This window comes from Sphaeramia orbicularis, chromosome 1 (genome assembly GCF_902148855.1).
Source record: "Sphaeramia orbicularis chromosome 1, fSphaOr1.1, whole genome shotgun sequence".
Classification (NCBI taxonomy): domain Eukaryota; kingdom Metazoa; phylum Chordata; class Actinopteri; order Kurtiformes; family Apogonidae; genus Sphaeramia; species Sphaeramia orbicularis.
In genome coordinates this window covers 55,332,436-55,360,071 of record NC_043957.1, presented here as the reverse complement: position 1 = coordinate 55,360,071, position 27,636 = coordinate 55,332,436, and the positions used below count along the sequence as shown (strand labels likewise).

At 36.2% G+C, this 27,636-nt stretch overlaps 2 protein-coding genes across 4 annotated transcripts in view; one reads left to right on the top strand and one right to left on the bottom strand.

The window, feature by feature from the left end:
• The window catches only part of kcnq5b (potassium voltage-gated channel, KQT-like subfamily, member 5b), a 296,398-nt gene extending 292,750 nt beyond the window's left edge, over positions 1 to 3,648 (top strand). For both annotated transcript variants that reach the window (XM_030142230.1, XM_030142235.1), the window contains 2 exons: positions 796 to 922; positions 2,324 to 3,648. In XM_030142230.1, coding sequence (XP_029998090.1) covers positions 796 to 922; positions 2,324 to 3,631 — 1,435 coding nt within the window. In that variant the 3' untranslated portion in view covers positions 3,632 to 3,648. The remainder of the gene's footprint in view (positions 1 to 795; positions 923 to 2,323) is intronic.
• Positions 3,649 to 9,424: 5,776 nt separating this feature from the next.
• Positions 9,425 to 24,023, bottom strand: LOC115424940 (elongation factor 1-alpha 1). 2 transcript variants are annotated; one of them, XM_030142358.1, is made up of 8 exons: positions 23,897 to 24,023; positions 17,158 to 17,322; positions 16,773 to 16,952; positions 16,266 to 16,562; positions 15,034 to 15,184; positions 13,233 to 13,489; positions 12,892 to 13,126; positions 9,425 to 10,144 (listed from the first exon to the last, which is right to left on the bottom strand). In XM_030142358.1, the coding sequence occupies exons 2-8, from the start codon at positions 17,299 to 17,301 to the stop codon at positions 10,020 to 10,022; spliced, it is 1,389 nt and encodes a 462-aa protein (XP_029998218.1). In that variant the 5' UTR covers positions 17,302 to 17,322; positions 23,897 to 24,023; the 3' UTR covers positions 9,425 to 10,019. The 2 variants fall into 2 exon arrangements, with proteins under 2 accessions (XP_029998218.1, XP_029998227.1); XM_030142367.1 differs by having other exon boundaries at positions 17,158 to 17,312; positions 23,897 to 24,009.
• Positions 24,024 to 27,636: the final 3,613 nt, after the last annotated feature.

Here is a 27,636-nt window from a genome sequence, read left to right as displayed (position 1 = left end):
TTAAAGTTAAGTTTAAGCATAATCTCAATTTCTGTGGCTGGAATATGAATCACTGACACAATGGGCTTGAATGAATTGTGTTTTATTTTAAATACCAATTTTAATCAGTAATCAGTTTTTTCAAATCAAATGTTCTAACACCGTGACCTTATACAGCAAAATTAATTCAAACTCATTCTTCAAAACTCAAAAGAACAGCAATTATTTTCAAACTATTGATATTGAAAACCTGAAAGAAAAATGTCAAGCAGGTCAAGGAAATGAAGTCATTTTCAGTTGAAATGATGAATAAATTAATGCCAATTAATGACCCACTTCATCTAAATCAAAACACACTGCAACAACGTATGACCTAATGTGTACACATATTGTAAATGTTTGAGCAACTGCAACAAATACATATATTTTTTTGATTTCAGAGTAAGCTTTATCCAAATTGATTTGTCGTTGATGCTTAAATTGTCTTTCACATGTTTGCAGTATTGAGACTGAGTGGTATTTAGAGGAGAAATGACAACAGAAAGCAAAACCTGTCCGTCTGACTCTTGTTGTAATAAGAACCTCTCAAATTTAGGAACATATGCCTTGACTTAGTGATGTGTATGTTCTTTAAAAATCCAGGGGGGAAATCTATTCTTTCACTGGTCTGTATTTGTTGGAAAGAAAAACACACTTAAATAGTTTCTTCTCAGTCTTCCTTCCTTTCTCTGGGCTGCCTCGCTGGACTTGGACTTCATCACAGTTCTTGCCCCACATCGGTGTATCTGATGTTGGATGTGTTGGTTTTTTTTCCAGAGTAGACCAAATCCTCGGGAAGGGCCAGATCCCTCTGGATAAGAAAATCCGAGAGAAGCTTTTGTCTGAAGGCGACATACTGGAGGACATGAGCATGTTGGGCCGGGTCTGTAAGGTGGAGCGGCAGGTCCGTCATATCCTCATTTTATTCTCTGATGATCATCTTGAATCTTTTCAATAACCTGTTTTTTAGGCCTTTCATACACATTGTCTTCTTGAAGTATGGCCGCCTATAATTGATAAAAATAGGACCAATGGCCCTGTAGCTTACTGGCCAAATTAAAAGGAAATAGATCCAGATGCCATTTATTATCACCCAGTTCTGTGTATTTATTCTATTACAGAAATAGCCCATGTTTTGGTCATATTCCAATCAGATCTGTAAAAAATTCAAATTCCAACTTGATATCATTGATATTTACTGATTTATTGGATCAATCCACTTCCTATCTCTTACAATGGGAAAAATTTTTCAAAGTCGCACCAAATCCAGAATCAGATCCAGATGGAAATAATTTCAATCCCTTGTGTTGACATCATCATACAGAAGCTGTATACCAAGTTTGAAGTCAATCAGAACTGGAGTTTGGGAGAAAAAGACGATTGAAATTTTGTCCCCATAAGAGCCCATGTTAAATTTTCCGTCAGTTCCGGATCCAGAAGAAGATCCTGATCAGCATGTGGACATTATGTTTTGGTCATCTCCCCATCAGGTCTGTAGTGTAGAAATTTACACTGGATATCATTTATATTTACTGAGTTATTGCATCCATCCACTTCCTATCTCTTATAATGGGGAAATTTTTCAAAGTGGCACCAAATCCAGAATCAGATCCGGATCCAAATAATTTCACCAACTTTTGCTGACATCATCATAAAGAAGCTGTATACCAAGTTTGAAGTCAATCGGAATTGTAATTTCGGAGAAGAAGACAATTGAAATTTTGTAACGGACAACAGGTGCCACATGACGACAATAGCTTACAGCCTGTTGGCCGGTAAGCTACAAATAAGTTTTTAGAGCAGGTGTGCTAGTTTTTATTAGTTTTTGTTTTTTTCTAAATGCTTAGTTTTATTTATTTTTTTTATATCTTTTTTCATCTTCGCCGTCAAATTCAAATAAATTCCAGACAGGACTCTGCTGCTTTCTCCCAACTTTAGTCTCCATGTTTCCAGGTAAAGTGGGGAAGAAAAGACGACTCTAAACCACAAGTGACGGACCATGAAGTGTCGTATGGTGCCGCCAGCTAAAATTGCTTGAATGAAATAAATCGATTTCATATCAATCCGACATTGACAAAAACAGAAACGAAGGGAATTTTATCCGTAATTTTTAAAGGTTTTAGTTAGTTTTGTAAGCACACAATACAGTTTCAGTTAGTTATCGTTTTTTCTTTTAATTCTAGTTTTTATTTATTTCAGTTAACGAAAATGTTTTTTTCAGTTCTAGTCTTCGTCATTTCGTTAGTTTTCGTTAACGATAATAACCTTGGTCCATTCCTCATTCTTCTCCTTTTTCTCCATACAGGTCCAGTCAATCGAGTCAAAGCTGGACTCGTTGCTCGACATCTATCGTCAGGTTTTGCGTAAAGGCTCGTCTTCAGCGCTCACGCTCTCCTCTCTGCCCCTCTTCGAGCTGGAGCAGACCTCCGACTACCACTCGTCTGTTTTCAGTAAGGACCTGTCCTGCTCCACCCAGGTCAGCAGCAGCGGTGGAACAGCTCCCCCTGGTGGCTGCGTCACACGCTCCTCCACCAACTCCCACCTCTCCCAGGGAGGACTTCACCTCATCCTGGCCCCATCCAGTGAGCTTAGCCTCAATCTTAACGCCTCCTCCTCCACCCCTCCTTCCGGCCTCCCTTCCTCCTGTTTTAGTCCGTCACCACTGCCGCATCATCACCACCACCACCAACATCATCCTCATTACCCCCACCATCACAAGCAGGGTCAGCCCACCACACCTGAAAGTGGTAATGATGAAGCTATGGGGAGCTCTCCACCCATCCTCACCCCAAATAGTGTCACAAGTAGTGTGAGCGGAGGAGTAGGAGACGGAGGCTTTCCTCTTCTGGCGAGGCTTCCACCCCCGCCCCCTCCCAGCCGGAGCGGGGGTCCAGGCAAGTTAGTACGAGCGACATCCACAGAAGTGTCCCCTGATATGGACGACTTCTGTGGAGGTCTGGGGACACACATGGAGGACAGCGGTGTCAGGGAGGACCTTGGCCTTGGTTTGGGGCTGAGTGGACTTGGGCTGCAGCTACCAGGAAGCACAAATAACAACAAGCTCAGTGCCAAGGAGGAGGGGTCCTGGAGGAGACATATGAGCCTGGAGTTGGAGCCTCTGGTGCCGTCCGCCCTCGGGTGCTGCTCCGGCGCCATCGCGTTAGACCAGGGCTTGGGAAAGTCCATGTCAGTGCAGGACCTGATTCAGGCCGGCCCCCAAACAGCCCAGGACACCCCCCACCACCACAGCCTCTGCCTCTCATCTCCCACCGCCAGCACAAGCAGCGATTCTCCCATTGGCTTCCACAGCTGCAGCCAAGACTCAGGGGGTGGAGGTGGAGGGGGAGGGGGTGGTACCGACAGGAGTGGTGGGTTAGGATGGGGTGATGACGACCTCTTTATCAGCGATAGGGACATTGAAGCACAGGGGTTTGACTTCCTGTCACAGGGGACCGCTGAGGCCCATAAGTACTCCTCAGAGCTCCTGAGAACGGGGGGCCGAGCCGGGGAGGGGTCTCACGGCTCAAACCAGAGCCTGGCCAGCGGTCATGCATCCTCACCTTCTACTGGCAGCACTGAATTGCTGAATATGCCACATGTACGTCTAAAATAAACCAGATGGTATCTACAGATCTAACCTCAAAGTGACAGTTTTTATCCTATTATGTTGGAATGTGGGAGGGGGGGAATATTAAATACTGAAACAAGGGGGTCCTTTTTTTGTTTAATTCTCATGTTGATCCATTTGATAAGAATCACAGTATTTTCCTACAGGCCGATCACATAGGGCGCATCTATGGAAGTAAATCTGTCTTATTGGATCTTGAATTATAAAAGCCATTGAATTTCTAGCACTGGATTTTTTTTTCTGAAATTAAGTATTTGAATTTTTTTTTTTTGCACTGAAATGAAGTATTTGAATTTTTTGTCTCTCAATTTTATTATGTTCATAAATTTAGAATGAAAAAATTCAGAAGCAAAAAAATTCAGATGCAAAAAATTTAGATGCAAAAATTTCAGAAGCAAAAAAATCAAATGCAAAAAATTCAGAATCAAGAAATTCAGACGCAAAAAATTCAGATCACACATCCAGAAAACAAAGGATAAGCAATCACTTCTATCAAGTGGAACAGCCAGCCAATCAAGTAACATTAGGTTGGTCATGTGATGCTGAAAAAATTCCGATACTTTATTTCAGTGCAAACAAATTCAGTGCTAGAAATTCAGCGGCTTTTATAATTCAAAATCTGATGAGACAGATTTACTTCCGTACGCATCACTGCACGAGTTATTCTTAATTTTAAAATAGGAGAAAGAAATCTGCATGAAGGAAATGAAGGATGAAAGAAACGCACAACCCTCGATTACCAGGATTTTGCTGTTAAACAATCCCGACAAAACTTGGTGCTGTATCAACTGTTGGTTGATACAGTACATACCTTGAGACACAGCATGAACACTGCATGTCTTTACTTAAAGGTACTGGATTTCACAACGGCACAGTTTACACACAGACAAAGCATCAAGGCATGGACACTGAAGGCAAAACTGAGAAGATCACATCTGTTTCAACTGTAGAAGGGGTTTCCTGTCTTAAATGTACACAAATAAATAAGATTTTTTTTGTTCTTTTTCTGAGATCATGTATTATGCTCCTGCTGAAATGAATGTTAACTCACCATGGCCAAACATTTCATTCAGACTTGCAAGCTTTCTGTTATTTCCCATACAACCGATCCTGGTTTCTGTTTCCTTAAAGGTTCAGTGTGTGATATTTAGTGACATCTAGTAATCCAGATGCAGACTACAAACAAATTAACATTTCTCATTCTCATCTACTGTGGTTGCCAAAACTAAAAAAAAAAAAGGTCTCTTGCTAGCGTCACCGTTTGTGTTGTCTGTTCTGCACCTTTTACATAAGAGGATAATGAACTCAGTGCCAGCAAATGCACCCTAACACTGACTGCTATGCATCCGGAAGAATGGAAGAATTCTGTTTGTAACTATAGTGGAAATGTGACAGTATCAAGGTTATTATCGTTAACGAAAACTAACGAAATGATGAAAAAAAAATAGGACCAATGGCCCTGTAGCTTACCGGCCAAATTAAAAGCTTTGGGAAATGTATCCAGATGCCATTTATTATCACCCAGTACTGTGTATTTATTCTATTACAGAAATAGCCCATGTTTTGGTCATATTCCAATCAGATCTGTAAAAAAATTCAAATTCAACTTAATATTATTGATACTTACTGATTTATTGGATCAATCCGCTTCCTATCTCTTATAATGGGAAAATTTTTCAAAGTCGCACCAAATCCAGAATCAGATCCAGATCAAAATACTTTCAGTACTTTGTGTTGACATCATCATACAGAAGCTGTATACCAAGTTTGAAGTCAATCAGAACTGGAGTTTCAGAGAAGAAGACGATTGAATGTTTTCCCCATAAGAGCCCATGTTAAATTTTCTGTAAGTTCCCGGATCCAGAAGAAGATCCTGATCAGCATGTGGACATTATGTTTTGGTCATCTCCCCATCAGGGCTGGACTGTAGAAATTTACACTGGATATCATTTATATTTACTGAGTTATTGCATCCATCCACTTCCTATCTCTTATAATGGGAACATTTTTCAAAGTGGCACCAAATCCAGAATCAGATCCGGATCCAAATAATTTCACTAACTGTTGTTGACATCATCATAAAGAAGCTGTATACCAAGTTTGAAGTCAATCGGAATTGTAGTTTCGGAGAGGAAGACGATTGAAAGTTTTGTAACAGATGACAGACAACAGATGACGATGCTGCCGGACGCCACATGACGACAATAGCTTACAGCCTGTCGGCTGGTAAGCTAGTTAGAATTGTAAAAAACATTTTCGTTAACTGAAATAAATAAAAACTATAATTAAAAGACAAAAAATGATAACTAACTGAAACTGTATTGTGTGTTTACAAAACTAGCTAAAACATATAAAAATTCTGGATAAAATTCCCTTCATTTTCGTCTTTGTCAATGTTGGATTGATATAAAATCGATTTATTTCCCTCAAGCAATTTTAGCTGCTGGCACCATATGATATTTAACGGTCCATCACTTCTCGTCACTTGTCGTTTAGAGTCGTCCTCTGGTTTCTACTCTACCTGGAAACATGGAGACTAAAGTTGGGAGAAAGCAGCAGAGTCCTGTCTGGGATTTATCTGAATATGACAGAAAAGAAGAGAAAAGATATAAAGAAACTAAAACTAAGCATTTAGAAAATAATGAAAACTAATAAAAACTAGTAAACCTGCTCTCAAAACTAATTAAAACTAACTGAATTAGAGAAAAAAAAAGTTTAAACTATAATGAAAAATCCAAAACTGTTATAACCTAGGACAGTACAACATTGTGGACAGTGAATGGCAACCGACTCATTATAAGATGAAAAAAACAATGATTTTCATTTATGTATAATTATAAACAGGCAAATAATTAGGAATACATTTAGTTTATGCATTTAGATTCTCTTATAGCCCCCCTAAGTCTTACACACTGGACCTTTTTTAAGCAAATTATTATCCACAACTATGATTTACCAATTAAAAAATTTTAAAAAATCCTCTGGGTATCTTTTCAAAGAGACGATTTGAAAATACTAGAGCACAGCTGTCAAACATGCGGCCTGGGGGCCAAATCCGGCCCACCAAAGGGTCCAATCTGGCCCATGGGATAAATTTGTGAAATGCAAAAATTACACTGACGATATTAACAATCAGTGGTGTCAAAATCATCTTAATTCAGGTTCCACATACAGACACATACAGTCCAATTACAGTTACAGTTATAGTTAGATTTCAAGTGGGTCAGACCAGTAAAATATTATCAGAATAACCTACAAATAATCATAACCCCAAATTTTCTCTTTGTTTTTTTGGTGCAAAAATGCACATGAACATGAAAATGTTTCCATTACCAAACGATACTTTTACAAAAAAAAAAAACATGAATAACCTGAACAAATATGAACAAATGGAAATGTCTTAAGAAAAGTAAATGCAATTTTACCAATATTCTGCCTGTTACTAAATGTTTTGGGCGATTGTAATGCACGTGTGTAAATGATAAACTGATAAACCCAGGCATAATATTGTTAAAATTATACTTGTTTTTCTTAGGACAATTCAAGTTGTTCATGTTATTCAGAGTTTTAAGAAAAGAGGTGCACAACACGCACATCCAAAAAATAAGAGGTGTGCAGGATCCCAAAATTAGTGATGAAAAAATAAAGGCTCGCACAACCTGTGAGCTCCCAGATTTTTAAGGAAACTTTGTAGATGTAAACCTGATCATACTATAATTTTACTCTTTTCACTGTTATTACCTCCGCCAAGGAGGTTATGTTTTTGCCAGGGTTTGTTTGTTTGTTTGTTTGTCTGTCCGTTAGTGTGCAACATAACTCAAAAAGTTATGGACAGATTTGGATGAAATTTTCAGGGTTTGTTGGAAATGGGATAAGGAAGAAATGATTAAATTTTGGTGGTGATCGGGGGTGGGGGGGCCCACGGGGGGCGCCACTGATCAGCCTTGGCGGAGGTCTGCGCTCTCCGAGTGCTTCTAGTTACTTTACTGGTGTGGCCCAGTTCAGATCCAATTGGGCTGAATGTGGCCCCTGAACTAAAATGAGTTTGACACCCCTGTACTAGAGTTTAAAGCACTATTCTATTGGATGTGCCAGTTGAAGAACCTAAAAGAGATTCAATACTAAAGATTTTTACAGAGAAGATTCAAAAGCAGTTTTTAAAACCAATTGTTAATCTCAGAAAAATAACTTTAAGGTTTGCAAAATGATTCACTGTAATGTAAATAGTTAACTGGCTGAAACATGCTTTTCCTTTAGATTTACTTTTACTTTGACAAGAAAAATGTGAGTCACAACTGTAATGGGAGCAGCAGAAAAGATAAGACAAAAAGACATGTTGGTGTCACTGCCAAATCTTTGGATGCTTGACATTTAGTTTTTAACCACATCAGCTCTGTTGTATGATGTGCATGACCCAGTATGTTCACACTTGCATATGCAATGGTACATGTAAGAATTCCCAGGAAGAAGCCTGAACTCAACGCCTGTGCAGATCATACTGCCGATAGTACCAGCAAGACGACTATAGTCCAGGAGAGACGGAGCTGTTGCTTATTCTCAGATTATGTGAGCTCAGCAAATGACAGATATGGATTGATACATCTTGAATGTCATATCTTGATTTTTTTTTTAAAGTTTGTGTCATTTGTGTCTTATCAAATGCACTTTGTTTTCATTGAGAATCACGCTTAAAAACTTTTCTGAAATCTCACTTTTTATTGAAATTGGCTCTTTGCTACATTTTTACACAAAACGAATCATTTTTGTTAAAATTCACGGTTAGTGTTTGCTTATTTCATACTGTGTAATGGAGTTCATTTTGTTTCCGTAAAGTGGACTCACAGCAGAATGTAAAGCTTTCATCGCTAATATAAGCAGCACAGATATAGCTTCACCTGCTGGGGCACAGTGGGCAGTAAAAACCATTTTCACTCATCCTCTCCCATGGCACAGTATAATATGCATCACGTTGGCTTGTATGGTTCTGTAAAAAAAAAAAAAAAACAAACAAAAAAACCCACAAAATGCAAGTAGGGGCTCTCTATCCAAAGGCGCAGTGGTGCCATCTAATGTTCAGTTAGCAGTACCTCAATTAAAACCCAAAGACCTGTATCTCAGAGCAGCGTTATCAGTCAGGCTTGGTGATGGGTTTTCATTTTTTATACATTTGCATGAGTAGGGTGACATATTCAGACCTATTTATACTTATGAATGAATGCCAAGTCATTAAGAAATTGCATCAGCTCAAAATGATTGCATCAGTAGTAAAAAAAAAAAAAAAAAAAAAAAAAAAAAGGCCCCAGCTCTGATATGAAGTCTTTAACATGTGCAGTCCTTATTGGTGCCTTGTTTCTGTGATACATTTTGTTTTCATCTCCACATTTGCATCATCCTGAAAAGTGCATTAGTTTTGTCTGAGCAGAAATAGTTGCACTGTCTTCATTTTCTTTTCTCGACTTGAAGCATTTTACACATTGTTTTTGAATTCAAAGATCATTTTGCTACTGGGCATTAAACAGGCCTTTGACATGTTAACAGTCTGTCTCATTTCTATTAATTTATTTAAATTATGTGCACATATTTACACGTTAGTAATGATCTCATTTAAATTTATGAAGCCTGTAATGTAATGAAACTGCAAGTGAATTATTTCTCATTCGTCAATAAATGAAATTCTGTGATGCCTGTTGTGTTTGTTTTGTCCTGGACACTCACTAAAACTGTGTTGTTTTTTTTAGTGGTTGAGGAGGATGAAGATAATGACACCAGAGGCAGACGTACTGTTTAAACATCTTTACTTTTATGAACATGTTCTCACAAATAACAGTGATTAAGGTGCATGAACTGAACATTAACTAACATTTTACAGTGCTTCTGCAAGGGAGCATAAGTCAAGCAAAGTGCTAGGAATGATGTTCAAAATTGCTGATTCTTGCTTTTCTAAGGTGCAAACAGGGAACATGCAAGCAGCTAGCCTACCTGTGGCTAATAAGCTAATCTCTTTTAAAGCTAGAACACTTTCCTTCAATAAAGAGCTGGAAAAGGAACATCTCAGTCTTAATATTGGCGCTAAACAACTACGTTTGTTGGCTAAGTCCATGAGCAATTTTATGCTAACTACAACAGCACACAACCAGAAAGCCAGTTATGCAAATTAGTTTTGTTCTGCCACAAATCAAGTGACAAGAAAACTTCCATGTAACAGTATGTTAATCACTAACTGTGAGGTATGAGTGTTTCTTTTTTTCCTTCGTCTGCTTTTGCGATGCATTGTGATAATAGACCAGACGCTGACTATGGTGCGCAGAAGGGGGGGGGTGCTAGTGTGTCTTCGGCCATGGTGAGCGTTTGGGGCAGCAGCCCAGCACAACGTTCATTTGGCCTTCTGTGCCTTCTGCGCAGACTTGGTGATCTTACCGCTGGTGGGGGCTTTCTTTTCCACACCTTTAATCACTCCCACCGCCACCGTCTGACGCATGTCACGGACAGCAAACCGCCCTGTTGGGAAAACGCAGGAAAAGCTTCCAATTCAACTTGTTGAGTGTAAAATTAGAAATAACATTTAAGGGACAATGACATATAGCAGGGGTGTCAGATTCATTTTCTTTCAGGGGTCACATTCAGCTAAATTTGATCTCCAGTGGGCTGGACCAGTAAAATAATAACATATAAATAATGACAACTCCAAATTGTTGTCTTTGTTTTAGTGTAAAGAAAAAAAAAACATTAAATTATGAAAATACTTACTTTTATAAACTATCCAAACAAAAAAGATGTGAATAACCTGAAAAAACTGACATTTCTGAAGAAAAATAAGTGCAATTTTAACAATATTATGCCTCAACTTACCATTTCTACATGTGCATTATGGATCAGATCTACAAAGACACTAAACATTTAGTAACAGTTAGAAAATAGTTAAAATTGTGCTTCATTTTCTTTAGACATTTCAGGTTGTTCATATTTGTTCAGGTTATTCACATTCTATTGTTACAGGATAGTTTGTAAATGTAAATATTTTCATAATTTGATGTTATTTTTGCACTAAAAGACAAAAATTTGAAGTTGTTAATTCAAGATTTTTTTTGGCTTAATTCAAAATTTTTTTTGGCTAAACTGAAGATTTTTTTTACTTAATTGAAGATTTTTTTGCTTAATTCAACATGCTTTCCTTAATTCAAACTAAATTTTTCTTTTTCGCTTAATTCAATTCAGTGGAATTTTTGACTTTGCAAATTCATCCCAGGGGCCGGACTGGACCCTTTGGCGGGCCGGATTTGGCCCCGGGCCGCATGTTAGAGACCTGTGACATATAGGGACAGGTCGATTTTAAAACACAAAATTTAATACATTTTCATACATATAAATTAGGAAATAAAATGTCACCCTGCTTTATCTTAAATTTAATAAGGACATGTTCTGGTATCCTATCTGTTTTGCCCACTTTGGATTTATTTTAAAAATAGGTGTGTCTGGCTCAGTAAAATGCACAATTTATGTCTAGAAAATCATTTTGGACCATGTTCAGTGAAGCATGACTCAACAATATCAAGCATGTCCAAAATGGATCCCTTGTAGCATGATAATGTCTGTAAGTATGAAACTCTTTTGTATTAATAGTGACATGATCTACTCAACTGGAAAGGAGTTCCATTAAAACACAGGTGCCCAACATGCGGGGGCAAAATCAGGCCCACTAAAGGTTTTAGTCTGGCCCTTTGGATGAATGTGTGAAATGCAAAAATTACACTAAGGTATTAACAATCATTTTAGTTCAGTTTTCACATTCAGACCAATATGATTTAAAGTGGGTCGGATCAGTAAAATACTACGGTAATAACCTTGAAATACTCACAACTCCAAATTTTTCTCTTAGTAAATGTAAACCTTTTCATGTATTTACACTAAAACAAAGTATAATTTCGCAAAAACTGTGAATAAGCTGAACAAATATGAACCACTTGAAATGTCTTAAGAGAAGTAAGTGCAATTTTAACAATATTGTGTCTGTAAACGATAAACTGAAGCATAATATTGTTAAAATTGCACTTATTTACTCAGTTTGTTCATGTTATTCACGTGGTTTTGAGGGGTAGTTTGTAGATGTAAACATTTTCATAATGTGATCTTACTTTTTCACACTAAAACATAGAGGAAAGTTTGGAGTTGACATTATTTATATATTATTATGATATTATTTTACTGGTCTGGCCCACTTCAGGTTAAATTTCGCAAAATGTGGCCCCTAAACTATGATGAGTTTGACACCCCTGTATTAAAGCAACAAATACTTATGATCATAAAAACAACAAACATTTGTAAATAAGACATTTAGGTGATCACTTTGGATGTTACATTTACTTCTGTAATGTACAATTTTTAAACCTTCTTAGTTTACCTTAAAATTTAACATATTAATTAATTAATTAATTAAACATCTTGCCCTCCTCATAAATTCTAAAGCTTTTATGTATAAATATAGTGTGTTGAACATATTTCAAGTCAGGTGGCCAAGAATGTGATTTTGTGATTTAAGAAGTCAAACCTAATGATTTCGCTGCATTTTCCAACATGATATTCAAATGTGTTCAGGTCAAAGGTCATGTTTGGTCTATATATGGAGCTGGATACATATAAAAGGCACTATTTAAGTATAATATGCATGAATGATATATACGCTGATAAAATTGCATAAGATCTTTGATGTCATTTTTAGAAAATATTGCTGGTGCATGGTGATGTGGAAATGGGGGTGACTTTAGCTGCTGCTGTAGCAGCATCTGGCGGTTTAGTTAGTTGCAGAATACCAATATATGGCATCAGAAGATGGATCCTTCTTGGAATCAAAAATTCAACTATTTCTGAGTAAGTCTATGAAAGTGGGCCGGGTAGGGACAGAAAGGAGAAAAACCCTTTGCTCAACCTACTTAACATTAGTATGGTCTTGGCCAGAAAAGAAAAAGATTTGTGTTTCTTTTTCATAAAACAACTTTAAAATGATATTGAAAAAAGTATGATTCAAACATTCTGTACTGTAAATACTTTTGAATAGATTTAAATGTCAAGATGGTTGTACCACAAGTTATTTTGACAGGTTAAATAAGAAAAAATTACAAATAACTACTAACTTTACAAAAGTGAAAGATTTCAAGGTGTCAGAAAATTCAGATAGATAAATAATTAGCAGATTCTTTAAAACAGATTAACTAATAAAATTACAAACTGAGAGGATCCAGGTATCTTACCGAGCGGTGGGTACTCAGAGAAGCTCTCCACACACATGGGCTTTCCAGGGATCATGTCCACAATAGCAGCATCTCCTGACTTCAGGGATTTAGGATTGTCTTCAAGTTTTTTCCCAGAGCGACGGTCGATCTTTTCTTTGAGCTCTGCAAACTTGCATGCGATGTGTGCAGTGTGGCAGTCCAGCACAGGGGCATAGCCAGCACTGATCTGCCCAGGATGGTTCAGGATGATCACCTGAAGAACCCGAGACATGTCAACAGGTAAAGACAACTTTTACACGCACAGTCATTAAAGGGCAACATTTAAGGAAGAATTCTTTCCAAAGCCAGAGGGTGTAGACCTGGGAGGTGAAGCTGGCGGCCTCCTGTGGCGGGTCACTCCTGCTATCACCAGCCACGTTGCCACGGCGAATATCTTTGACAGACACGTTCTTCACATTAAAGCCAACATTGTCCCCAGGCAGGGCCTCGGTCAGGGCCTCGTGGTGCATTTCCACAGACTTCACCTCAGTGGTCACATTGACGGGGGCAAAGGTCACTACCATGCCAGGTTTTAGGACACCTGTCTCCACTCGGCCAACTGGCACGGTCCCAATGCCTGAAGGGAAGGAGGTACGGAACATTACAAGTACAAGTCAAACAAAGTTTCACCCCACCCAGCAGGATTGTGGTAAATTAGATTTAGTCACGTCTCAGTCAAACACCACCTTGAGCTTCTAATACACAGGTGTCAAACATACGGCCCGGGGGCCAAATCCGGCCCGCCAGAGGGTTTAACCTGGCCTGCAGGATGAATTTGTGAAATGCAAAAATTACACTAAAGATATTAACAATCAGTGGTATCGAAATAATTTTAATTCAGGTTCCACATACAGACACATACAGTACAATTAGATTTCAAGTGGGTCAGACCAGTAAAATATTATCATTATAACCTATAAATAATGACAACCCCAAATTCTCTCTTTGCGTTTTTTTGGTGTAAAAAAGGAAAACTACATCAAAGTGTTTACATTACCAAACTATACTTTTACAAAAAACATGAATAATCTAAACAAATATGAACAAACGGAAATGTCTTAAGAAAAGTAAATGCAATTTTACCAATATTCTGCCTGTTACTAAATGTTTTGCGTGATTGTAATGCACATGTGTAAATGATAAACTGATAAACCGAGGCAGAATATTGTTAAAATTGCACTTGTTTTTGTTAAGACAATTCAAGTTGTTCATGTTATTCAGATTTTTAAGGAAACTTTATAGATGGAAACCTGATCATAATATAATTTTACCTTTTTCGCTGGTATTGTTTTACTGGTCTGGCCCACTTGAGATCAAATTGGGCTGAATGTGGCCCCTGAACTAAAATGAATTTGACACCCCTGTTCTATTACACTGATACTGTATATGATGAAATCAAACTTTTTTATTTATTTAATTTTTTTTTTTTTTTTAGTGTCATCCCTGACAAAGCAATGCAGCACAATTTGGTCTACAGCAGGGGTCACCAACCAGGTCTTCGAGATCTACCATCCTGCATGTTTTAGATGTATCCCTCTTCCAACACACATGATTCAAATAATAAGCCAATCATCCAGTTCTGCAGAAGCCTGACAACGACCATCAGGTGTGCTGGAAGAGGGAAACATCTAAAACACGCAGGATAGTAGATCTCGAAGACCAGGGTTGCTGACCCCTGGTCTACAGAATGAGTCTATTACACCTATTGAAGTAAAATGATACAAATTTCAGTCTGCAAGCACAGGACACACTTAATGTAACAAACTGCATGCAAGATTTCTGAACAGTGTGTTCTCTTTCTGTAATACACTGTGGTTTCCTATGTGATTTGTACACCTTGCCACACCAAGTACTTCCTTGTCATCAGCGTCCTAACTTATTACTATTCCTCAAAGTTGTTTATGTGTAAGTATTTCCATAAAACTGCACCATGAAAAAAGCCCACAATCAGGAAAAAAACAGTTGGGATTCTTTCAAATCCTCAATCAGTGCTCTCATTTCCAAAATACTTCAAGCCTATCTATTTATCCTGACACATTAGACAAACTTGGTAATTGGAAGACTTGCATTTTTCAAACCTATCAACTATACTGACAGTAGCAGCAATAGCACCACCCTCACCTCCAATCTTATAGACGTCCTGCAGAGGCAGGCGGAGGGGCTTGTCGGTGGGGCGTGTAGGGGGCTGGATGGCATCCAGAGCCTCCAGCAGTGTGGTTCCAGAGGCATTCCCATCTTTACGGTTGATCTTCCAGCCCTTGAACCAGGTCATCTGAGCAAAAGTGACATCAGTGATAAGACAAACAGCCATGTTATCCCTGGAGTTTCTGAAACCAACTGAACTATTCGTTCCAATGTTTAAAATTCACACAATTACCCCGCCCCGAAAGGGGAGGCAAGGGGTATTGTTTTTGGTTTGGTTTGTTTGTTAACACTCTAGCAGCAAAACTATTGGTTGAATTCATACCAAATTGGGTTTATAGATTGCCAGAGACCCAGAATAGATCTGATTACATTTTGAGAACAGTAGGTCTAAGTTCAAATTTATTAATTAATTTTTTAAAATCTTTTTTTCCCCATTTACTTATAATGGGCAGAATTTCAAATGTCTGTAGCAGCAAAACTATTGATTGAATTCAAACCAAATTGGGTTTATAGATTGTCAGTGACCCAGAATTGATGTGGTTACATTTTGGAAAAAGTAGATCAAAGTTTACAATTTTTATGCATTTTTTAAATCTTTTTGTTTCACCCATTTACTTATAATGGGCGAAATTTCAAATGTCTATAAAACATCAATTTTGTTTCAATTTACTTCAAACTTGGCACATATAGAGGCAATTGATATGCTGACATCAGCACATGCATAGACATGATATCAGCTGGACTGATGCCACAATAAGCTGAAATACGTGTAAGGGGCAGGGTTTGTTGTGCCTGGCACCACTTGTTAAATATTTTATTTCAATGGATTGCTGTTTCTTTTAAATTCATTATTGTTAAGCTTTCTTCATCCTGTGAATAGATACCACTATTCTAAATTCCAAACAGATCAAAATATCAAAAAAGAAAAAGTTGCATGTGACTATTTTCAAAATGTAAAAATGCAGTAAAAGAAAAGCTATGTTTTTTTGTTTTTTGGTCTTCCTATAAATTTGGTGAAATGTCACTTTATGCCCCTTTGAATTTTAGTCCTTGAGATACTTTCTGAGATGGTTTTCTCATCCTCATTACACTGTCTCAGTTATTTATTATTTATCATTTTATTAATATCAATATTTTATTGTAAATAATTTATTTTTTATTTGTCAAATCATGTTACTGTTGCCTCTTCAGCCTCCAGTCATACTCACATTGGGGCTGGGTTCCAGCATGTTGTCTCCATTCCAGCCAGAGATGGGTACAAAGGCCACTGTATCAGGATTGTAGCCAATCTTCTTGATGTAAGTGCTGACTTCCTTAACAATTTCATCATAGCGCTTCTGGCTGTAGTTGGGCTCAGTAGAATCCATCTTGTTAATGCCCACAATAAGCTGCTTGACTCCGAGGGTGTAGGCAAGCAGGGCATGTTCACGAGTCTGGCCGTTCTTTGAGATGCCAGCTTCAAATTCGCCCACACCTGCAGCCACGATCAGCACCGCACAGTCTGCCTGAAAGGGGGGGGGGGGGGGGGGGTTCTGCCTTTACCGAAACTAACACAATCCTTATCAAGTGACTTTTTAACATATTTTGTTACTCCAAAACCACATAATTCATCTATCTAATCTAAATAATATGACCGAAAATCTACTCTCTGCTCTCCATGGTCTCTTAGTAACATTGCTTTCATCTATCAGGCATTTCATTTTGTGTCTCTCTACCTGAGACGTCCCAGTGATCATGTTCTTGATGAAGTCTCTGTGTCCTGGAGCGTCAATGATGGTGACGTAGTATTTGCTGGTCTCAAACTTCCACAGAGAGATATCAATGGTGATGCCCCGCTCACGTTCTGCCTTCAACTTATCCAGAACCCAGGCATATTTGAAGGACCCCTTTCCCATCTAGTAGATATGAAAAGTAACATTAACACGTTTATCTCCACACACATAGATATTTCTTGTTTCAAAAGCCTGGTATAATCAGTTACATCTTATTATTCTTATATAAAGCAAACACTGGTTAAACAAAATTTAAAAAAAAACATGCTATGATACTTGTAGAGCACAATGATCTTACTTTTATTCTAGTAAGTCAGTTGAGTCATACCTCAGCAGCTTCCTTCTCAAACTTTTCGATCGTTCTCTTGTCAATGCCTCCACACTTGTAGATGAGGTGGCCAGTGGTGGTGGACTTGCCTGAGTCAACATGTCCTATGACCACAATGTTAATGTGGAGCTTTTCCTTCCCCATGGCAGCTTGTCCTGGATGATACTGAGAAGGCCCAGCAGTTCAGTTAATGGGGTAAAGAGACTTGGTGAAAACCATCATTTATACACAAGCAAGTGTCCCTTACACTCTGAGGTTATATTTACAAACATTAAGAATGTGCAAAATGGCAAAATTGTTGGCAGTTACTGATACCGATATTTAAAACATTCTGGCCGACAATCAATGTTAGTTTCTCTCTCTGTCTTCTGTTTTTGTTGCGTCATGAATAGACTCAAATACACAAATTTATGAAAAAAAAAAAAAAAAAAACTTTAAAAAAATACAGAATATCAGTAATATCATATACATTTACATTTGTACATGTGTCTGTTCACCTGTGTGTGCATGCGTGGGTGCCCATGCATGTGTGCTTGGTAATTAGGATTTGAAAGATGTCAAAGAAGAGAAAACTGGACAGAAGACACTTCTTTAGGAGTCAAAGTGTAAGTTAGTTCAAGCGTATAGAACCGTAGAGGCTTAACAACACAGATATTGAATAAAAGACAATATTTAATGCCAAACAGATACACTTTTTAAAGTTATTTTTTACTCATTGTTTTCATGTATTTCTGTAGAAGAGAACAACTATATAAAAAACACAAATAAAGAAAGTTTGTGGGGAAAATACAATAAAACCTCAGATTCTAAATGTGATTCTCGATGTGATTTTATCCATATTTTTGGAGAATAAATTACATGTAACAATTGAAAGTGAAAGCCAGTTTGCTCAGGCAATAACTGTACCATCAAACTCTATGATCACTGTATCCAGAATCTGTTCATATGTCATGCATCAACAAATTTATGTCAGGTGACAGACAGTAGAGAGGAGGGAGGAGGTAGAGGAGGAGAGGCTGTAAATTCACAAGTGAGGTTAAATATGATGTTAAATATAATGATGAACATGTTAGTCATGAGAATAACTTCGCAGAATGCATTAAATTCTTGTATTCTCTTTAGATATTGAGATATGCATTATAAACATGCCAATTACTGATTTTTTTTTTTTTTTTCTGACCATGATTGTTTGCTTGTTTGATCAGCTCTATATGACATGAAATTGTGACTGCAAATGCAAAAAAACATCAACTTTCAGGAGTAGTGCCTTGGAGCACTTTTGTGTCTCCACCAATATCCAAATCAAACCTACACCCTTGAGACAAGGTAATGGCTTATTAATTAGCCTTTTGGGGATCACTGTTAAAAACCTGCCATTAATCACCTTACATGTGGTTCGGTTTGTTAAACCTATTATCTATTTTATTACAGAAAGTTACATGCAAAAATAAAATTAAAAAAACATACTGTGTAAATTACGCAAGTGTAAAATATTGCATTAATGGCCGTATTGGTGAAAGGATTAATATTAGTTACTGTCAATGTGACTGGTAGAACATTTATGAAGAGTCACCCAAAAATATTTGTAAAATCTATTGACTATTCTGATGTGACTGCAAATACTTAATTTTTCCATTTATCATTTATGTAGTTCTTGTTTGATTTAAACAGCCTATTACGAGGTTTCAGTTTCTCAAATAGCTGCCTCCAAACTCTCAAATACCATTTGTAAAACATATACAGTACCTAAACTTCTGGACAATAAAATGATGACGTTAACATTGTACAAACGTGTAATATTAGTACTTATTGGGGATCAGTTAGCTTAACTGAGCTATTGTTAGCATTACAGGCTACGGATATTTTATTAGCTAGATTTGAAATATATATTTTAACATAGAGTAACTGAAAATTACCCAAATTTATTGTTTTACCTCTTGATTTGTGTGAAGACTGGCTAACAAGATAGTGAACTACCTTTAAATAAACAGATAAATAAAAAAGTAGTGACCTAGCTAGCATTAGCTTAGCTATGTTGCCTGCACTTCCCGCCACTTCACCCCTGAAAAAATAAGAAAACTAAAATAAGTTAACAGTTGTTTACTTCATAACATAGTTAAGGCTAACTTTAGTCAAATGAATCTCTCCTTTTGGAATATTAAGAATAGTTTTTTTGCATTTTGCCTTTGTAAAAATTTCAAACATGGCACATTGACAACCTGACATGTTAATCTAATGTAAATCTGAGGTTTCATTATGGGCCTAATAGAACAGAGTCTGCACTCTTACCTTCTCTGTGTGTAACCACTGAGTAAACCAGAGAAATACGCTTTTGTTAAAGACGTGGTTTTTAGCCCAAAAGCGATTTAACGTTGTATCACTGTTCCACGGTGAGGCGTGCACGCGCTGAGGCCGCGCATGACATTAATGCTGCGTTCATGTCCACCCGTAACTCCTGTTTTTCCAAACTTCTACTGGTGTTGTTTTTTTCCCCAACTTTATTAACAACATTTGAGTATACGGTACAACATTTTAAACAAACAACAGGATGTCAAAAGGGAAAAAGCATTTGAACATATAAATTTAAGAAAATAATGCATAGATTTAAAAATACAAAGCATAATATATAAATAATTGTAAAAAAAAAAAAAAAAAAAAAAAAAAAAAAAAAGTAAATAAATAAAAAATAATAATTCTGACAAATATAAATAAATAAATGAATGAATGAATGCAACAGAGAGTTCAGTCAGTATTAAAAAATAGTTTATAACTAGCCAAAGTGTTAGTGCTTTTTTATTATTATTATAAATGAGTTCTAAAGATTTAATATGATTTCCAAATTCTAATAGGAAGATTTTAAAATTTGGGAGTGTTTTAGTATATTTGTTTTTATGTATATGGAATTTTCCAAATAATATGAACAAATTTACAATAAATTCATGTTTAAAATAAGTAATTACATTTTGGGATGTTATATTTATTTTATTGTTACTTTTAGATATGATATAATTTTCCATTTTGGACCAAAAATTAGAAGAATGTTCACATAAAAAGAATAAGTGTATAGTAGTTTCAGATTCAGATTGGCAAAAGTTACATATTTCTTCCACATCATAAAATCGACACAAAATAGCATTGGAGGGATATATGTTATGTAAAATTTTGAGATATAAAATTCTAATTTTGTTTGTAATACAGTATTTATACAGTAATGTCCATGCTTTTGACCACTCAGTTTTAGAAAAACTTGAATTCCATACTGCTTTACCTCTGGAGGAAATTTTCCTCTTTTCATTCAGTGCATTGCGTATATGCCTGTTATTACAGCTCGAACTAAAAGTATTAATGCCATTAATCAATAAACAAGGCTTATTTGTCTGTGATGTTAGATAACTCGTACTAGATCCTCTTTTTTTTTTTAGTTTTTATGTTGTATTTTATTTATTTATTTATTTTCCTTTCAACTTTATTAACATTTGAGTATACAGTACAACATTTTAAACAAACAACAACATGTCAAGAGGGAAAATGCATTTGAACATATAAGTTTAAGAAAATAATGCATAGATTTAAAAATACAAATCATAATATATAAATAATAGTTAAAAAAAAGTAAATAAATAAAAAAAATAATAATTCTGACAAATATAAATAAATAAATAAATAAATGCAACAGAGAGTTCAGTCAGTATTAAAATATTGTTTATAACTAGCCAAGGTGTTAGTGCTTTTTTTTTAATTATTATTATTATAAATGAGTTCTAAAGATTTAATATAATTTCCAAATTCTAATAGGAAGATTTTAAAATTTGGGAGTGTGTTAGTTTTAGTTATTTGTTTTTATGTATATGACATTTTCCGAATAATATGAACAAATTTACAATAAATTCTAGATTGTTTGTATCATGTTTAAAATAAGTAATTACATTTTGGGATGTTATATTTATTTTATTGTTACTTTTAGATATGATATAATTTTCCATTTTGGACCAAAAATTAGAAGAATGTTCACATAAAAACTCATACTAGATCCATGTTCTCCCACTTACGAGTTCTGACGTCACATGACAATGGCAGCCCCCGTGGATGTGGTGTTTATGCAGATTGTTTATTAAAACAAAGTATTGCTCTAACGTTATTTATCTGCAAATGTTCTGCATAATCAGCAGCTGCTCTAGCTAGTTAGTTAGCTAGTGTTCAGTCCATTGAACGCATGAATAAATTTAAACAGCTTCTCTTCCGTTATGCACCATTTTTCCTCCTCTGTTTCCCTCAAATAACCAAGGCGCAGGCACCTTTGGCGATAGAAATGTTGGGAAATGAAAATAACATATGGTCCACCATGCTGGTTTGTTTACATCCAGCTCCCACACTTCCTTGCACTCAGGCAGTTTGGTGTGACTTGCCTGGAACGCTACAAAGTCATGAGTTGTGGTTTGAAGTCGTGATTTATAGGCTCAAAAAAACGGCCTGGAACACAGCATCAAAATGACAACGTTCCATTTGTTGTACTGAATTCTACTTCCTGCCTTGAAAATATGTCCAAAAAAAAGCCAGAAAACTTTATTTTAGTTTATCTAAATCCTTGCTGTTTTAACTATATCTTGCCTAGCCCTTTGTGCTTTGTTGTCCAGTCTGATTTAGTTATTTTTCTTTCTGCTTCAATATTTTCATTACACCTCAAATGTCTAAAAAGTATTATTATTTTTTGTTTGTTTGTTTTTTGTTTGTTTTTTGTTTGTGATAGTTGTAATAGTTGTGTTTAATCATTCCACCATGTCTCAAATGTATTTCTATATTTCTCTTTTGCAATGATTATCTCATTCTTGTTCTGTAAATTTGCTTTGTGCCAATAATTAATTAATTAATTGATTGATTGATTAATTAATTAATAATTCTACTTCCTACCGTAAACTGCTCCCCCTTCCTAAATCAGCAATGAAGAGGACAATGTGCACCAAATCCACCCTGTCACAACTTTTTCTCCTTTCTGACCATAGGGTATGAAATTAATTGTGAATTATTCAAACTCTTAACACCATCATAGCTGTGTAGCAATTCAGAAATGAATAATATTGTAAGATATTGCAGTTATGTTTTTTTAATCTGGTTAATATTAACCCTTTCATGCATAGGGGTCACTACAGTGGACAGCTATTACTATTCTACAGCTGTTCTCTTGTATATTCATGGATTTTCTTTTTTTTTTTTTTGTTGTTGTTTTTTTTTACACATATCTTTATTAAAGTTTGAAGACACTACATATCTTTTCTGGCATGAAGTGGTAACATGTAGATCTCTCCTGAGCATAAACCCCCAGAATCACAAGCCCTCCCCATAGTTTTCACACAATTTATCAGTAAATACATGTTTCTGTGCGTCAAAAATTAAACGCATGGTGTCCAGCTGAGTGGACATTTGTGCAACTTCATGAAAAATAGGTTCATCAGAATTTTTTTTTTTTTTTCATTATTATTTTTTAATGTATTTTTATTTTTTAAAAATTTTATTTATTTATTATATTTATTTTTCAGAAGAAAATTTTCAATCGCATTGTTTTTTTCATGCCTAAAGAGGAATAAAAACACTCAGGAAAAAAATTTGATTAAGGTTCTCATAATTCGTGCATGAAAGGGTTAAAGAACTTGCAAACTGTAAGGAATATAAAACTTTCTAAAGTTAAATCTTAGAAGCACAACACACAAAATATACAACAATAAAAACAGATACCGTGGCAGGGAGCAGAATTTGGCACCAGATATTGCCAAAAACTGCATCCCTTATTACAATAAGCTTGCAAAGCTACAGGAGTGAAATGACTGTAGCAGCTCACATTTGGAGCTCTTCTGGTGTGACAGGGTGAATTTCGTGCACTTTGTCCTCTTCGTGGCTGACTTAGGAAGGGGGGGGGGGCAGTTTTCGGCAGCTGCTGCGTGATGCAGTTTTCGGCAGGGAGCAGAATTCAGCACTACACCATTGACCTGACCGCGTCCCCGGAGCACGAGACTGCGCCTGCGGCTGGTTTTGGTCTCAGAGGGAACATGGGATCAACATGGATTATCTAAGAAACATGAGGAGAAGGGGAAAGCCCTTTGACAGTTACAGGCCATTTACAGCTGCTAATCACATACAGTTCATGTCTGCGTGACCATTATTATTATTATTATTATTATTATTATTATTATTATTATTATTATTATTGCATTGGTTATTGCGTAATCGTGAGTCAGCCCGCACTGATGGGTGATTTGCTGGATAATGGTCAATATGCGCCAAAAACATGGAAGTAAAGGACAGTAAGGACATACTGCAGCAGTGATCAGGCAGGACGTTCCACTGCTGACAAATGTCTCCATCATTGTCCCCAACTTTACCCAGAGTTAACAGCCTTATCTGGATTCGACACAGGAGATGCCCACATAAAGGATGCTGGGAGGTGTGTTTTGCCTCCGTTGAAACTGCGCCATCCAGGCCTACGCACAACGACCGCAAACGGTGCCATCCACACCCATCCGCACTTTTTTTTTGGCACGGTTCTCCCTGATCAGATTACCATGACACCGATGCAACACAGCATTCAGCTCCACGGGTGGAGTCTTAGAATAATGCAATTACATAACATCTGTAAGGGACGTCCACAACTGTCCATGAGGGACTGAAAGTGAATGACAGTGCGCGCACACACACATGCACATGCGTGTGCGTGTGTGTGCGTGTGTGTTACCGCCCTGTGTCCTACCTTGTGTCGGTGAAGCGGCTCCGCAGATTCAGTGCAATGACACCGGAGATGCTGAACTGACACAGACGCAGCCGTGGAACCTCTGATGCCCACTGGCGTCACCAGCGTCACCAGCGTCACCCACTGCAGGTTCCGGATGTGGCCACTAGATGGCGCTCTGGCACAGCAGAAGACTAAGCAGGGCCACGGAGAAAAGGTGCATTTGTGCAGTTACAGTTACAGTTACAGTTACACGAGTGGAACTATTCCAGCGACAATCAGAGAACTGACACCTTTTAATGACTTAGAAATCCATCTAAGACAGGGCGGTCAAACTCATTTTAGTTCAGGGGCCAAATTCAGCCAAATGTTTTGGTTTTTTTTTTTTTTTTTTTTTTACTTTATTTAAATATCAATTTACAAACTTTGTCAAACATTTAGCATGTAACACAATACATACAATACAGGAGAATACAGATATAAAAACAAAATACAATCATAAAATCAATATATGCATGAAATACATGTTCAATAATTCAGATACAAAAAAATAATACATACATACATACATACATACATACACATACACATACACATACATACATACACACACGCATACATACATACATGCATACACACACACATACACACACATACATACATACATACATACATACATACATACATGCATACATACACACACACACATACATACATACATACACACATGCATACATACATACATACATACACACACACATACATACATACACACACACATACATACATACATACACACATACATACATACATACACACATACACAAATTACGTTAAGTTGGTCATATGACGCTGAAAAAATGGAGATACTTAATTTCAGTGCAAAAAAATTCAATGCTAGAAATTCAGTGGCTTTTATAATTCAAAATCTGATGAGACAGATTTACTTCCATATTTGACCTTTAAAGACCCACCACAGCTACTGTATTTTTGTCACAACTTACAAATGATTGTTTGTTTGTTTTTTTGTCCTTCCAAAATGATTGATCACCCTTTATTATATTATCATCTGCATTTTGCATTTCTCAGTAAAAATCGTGTATTTTCCTATATTTAATTTACTGATCATATAGATGTCCATAACAGTTCAGAATATTTTCAAAGGTTATTATATCAAATCAGAAAAAAATAGAAAAAGTCACTTTTTTAACAAAACATATCAATAATTGGACATAAACCAAGGGTCTCTATCCACTGTCATTTATCAGACTCCATGGGTTTTACTGGTGAATCCATGTTGTAGAAGATGACAGTGTTTCCACGTTCACTATCGAGCCTCTGAACATCCACATGGGTCATATCTGATGACCATGAAAAGATGAGAAAATGCATTTTATACCAATGATTTACAATGTGGATGTTTGGGTCTTTATGGGTTGATATGTCTAAGTGCAATGTGTATTTTAACAATCTTTTTCTTACTGTCAGATGTGTAATTAATTGTAATTTTCTGTATTTTAGCACTCGTCTTCAACTCATTTGTGGTTAAATTTATATATTTTTTAAATTGTACGTTTATAACCTTGTGCAACCTTTTAGTGTGGCAATTTATTTGTCCAGGGACTGCAGATGAAAAATAGCCATTGGGCTAAATTATTTTTAAAAATGTGAATTAATGTACAATGTCCCTCTTAAATAAACCAAGAAATAAAATAAATAAATGCTCTGTGGTGAAATGTAAGCTAGTACTTTAACCAAGCTGGGCACATATTTTGTAAGGACTCCCTTCTCTTATTCAGATTCAGAAAACTTTATCCCATATGGGCAATTCATCTGCATCTTACCATAGACATCAGCCCAGACATCAGCCCACATCCAAAGTGCAATGTGACGAACATAAATAAATCAGTACACAAATACAGGATTATTGAAAGCAACTACGAATAAATGCATTTAAATAATCAACAATAAATACCAATGCAGACTAAAAGACCCTATTGGTTCTGCTAATATTTAAAAAATGAAAAAAAAAAAAAAAAAAATCTTATAAAATGACTAAAATGGCCCCTGTCAGAGTTTAAAAGTGTGATAGCTGAAGGAATTTTAGGCACACTTTGCACTTTGTGCTAAAAAACTTCATATTATTTTTCACAATTTAAATAAGGTTAGAATTCAAAAGTTGTTCATTTTTGCATGATCTTTAAAATTCTGGTCACCAACTAAAATTTGCACATTGTAAACAAAAGAAAATTACAAGACTAGCATCTGTCTCCAAGTGCCTAAAACACACTATTTCTTCCATTTGATCTGTATGATTAGGGCTGACCTTGATTTACAAAAATAAAATCAAATTAGAGCAGAAAAATAAATCAATATGGAATATTTAATAGTTTGATTTATAGGTGTGCCTTTTTGGTACACTTGGTGACAGATGCTAGTATTTTTGAACATTTGACCTAGGGCCAAAAATAATAATGCAAATGAACCGATGTTGGAGTTAATCACTGACATACGCCAGGCTGCAAAAATCAAATAAGATGCAATCCACTTTTTATGTAGTATATTGAAAAAAAATTCTTTTTTGTGATTTTTGCATCCAAAAAAATGGTTTGTTTGCATTACAAACATGGCATTTAAAGGGTTAAAAAATGTGACAATTATTGAGTATTTGGTATTTTTATTTACGGCTCAAGTTGACGAAATAGAAAAAAGTGTAAAAGAATTAAAAAAAAAACAGTATGAAATTTTTTTTGACATTATTCCACAAGTGTGCCAAAAAGGCACACTTGGTGCTTAGTAAGGGCCTTGCTGGACGGGATACCAGAGGGTTAAAATATTGAACCAACAGATAAAAGAAAACATTAAAAGGCTTTCAATAAATGAACAATAAAAGTTCCTTAAAATCTTCTCGCTGACATTAAAAGAGTTCAGTCTCCTCATCAGATGGATTCTCTGTTGGCCCCTCTTCACCACAGATTCAGTGTTGGCATCAAACCTGAGCTTACAGTCAAAAATAGTGTCAAGATATTTGTATGAATCCACAATCTGATCATCTTCACCATGGATCACACTCACTCTGTGGCCATTGTTGTGTCTAAAATCAATGATCATGTCTTTAGTTTCCTTATTCTACATATGTCCTTCTGTTCATATGTCCTTATACTACATATTGATTTTGAAGAGAATGCAAGCAGATGGTCAGATTTACATCCAAACATGAAAAATTACCATTAAAATTAAAGAATGAGAGACAATTTATGTCTTTCAAAAGTTATCTGTAACAGAGAACAGTCCCTTCATCTCCATCAAGGATCAGATTTATTCACTCATTCCAGTGTCCATGGTTAAAGTAAAAGCGTATTGTGGTGATCTGGACAGGTTTCTAATCAGGGATTAGGTAGGAAAACATCACCAAATCCACCCATTAAGAGTATTTTACTGGCCAATAAGTACAAGTACTGGACATTTTAGTATTTCATTATTATTAAACCAGTGTTTTTAAAAATATAAATTGTCTGCTTCTTTCTTGTTTTTACTAGGGGACAGACATTTCTAAAAGTGGAGGTTGACCTTCTACCAAATTCTACACCTATGTACAAATTTAAGGCACTTGTGTTTTGGTATTTCCATTTTCCCCAGTTTTTTTTTTTTTTTTTTTTACTTTAACTCTGCACATCAGAAGCAAATATTGCACCTTTTACTCCACTCCTGACAGATTTAGTTCCTTTCAGATTAGTTTTTCATCTCTTTATAGTCCATGT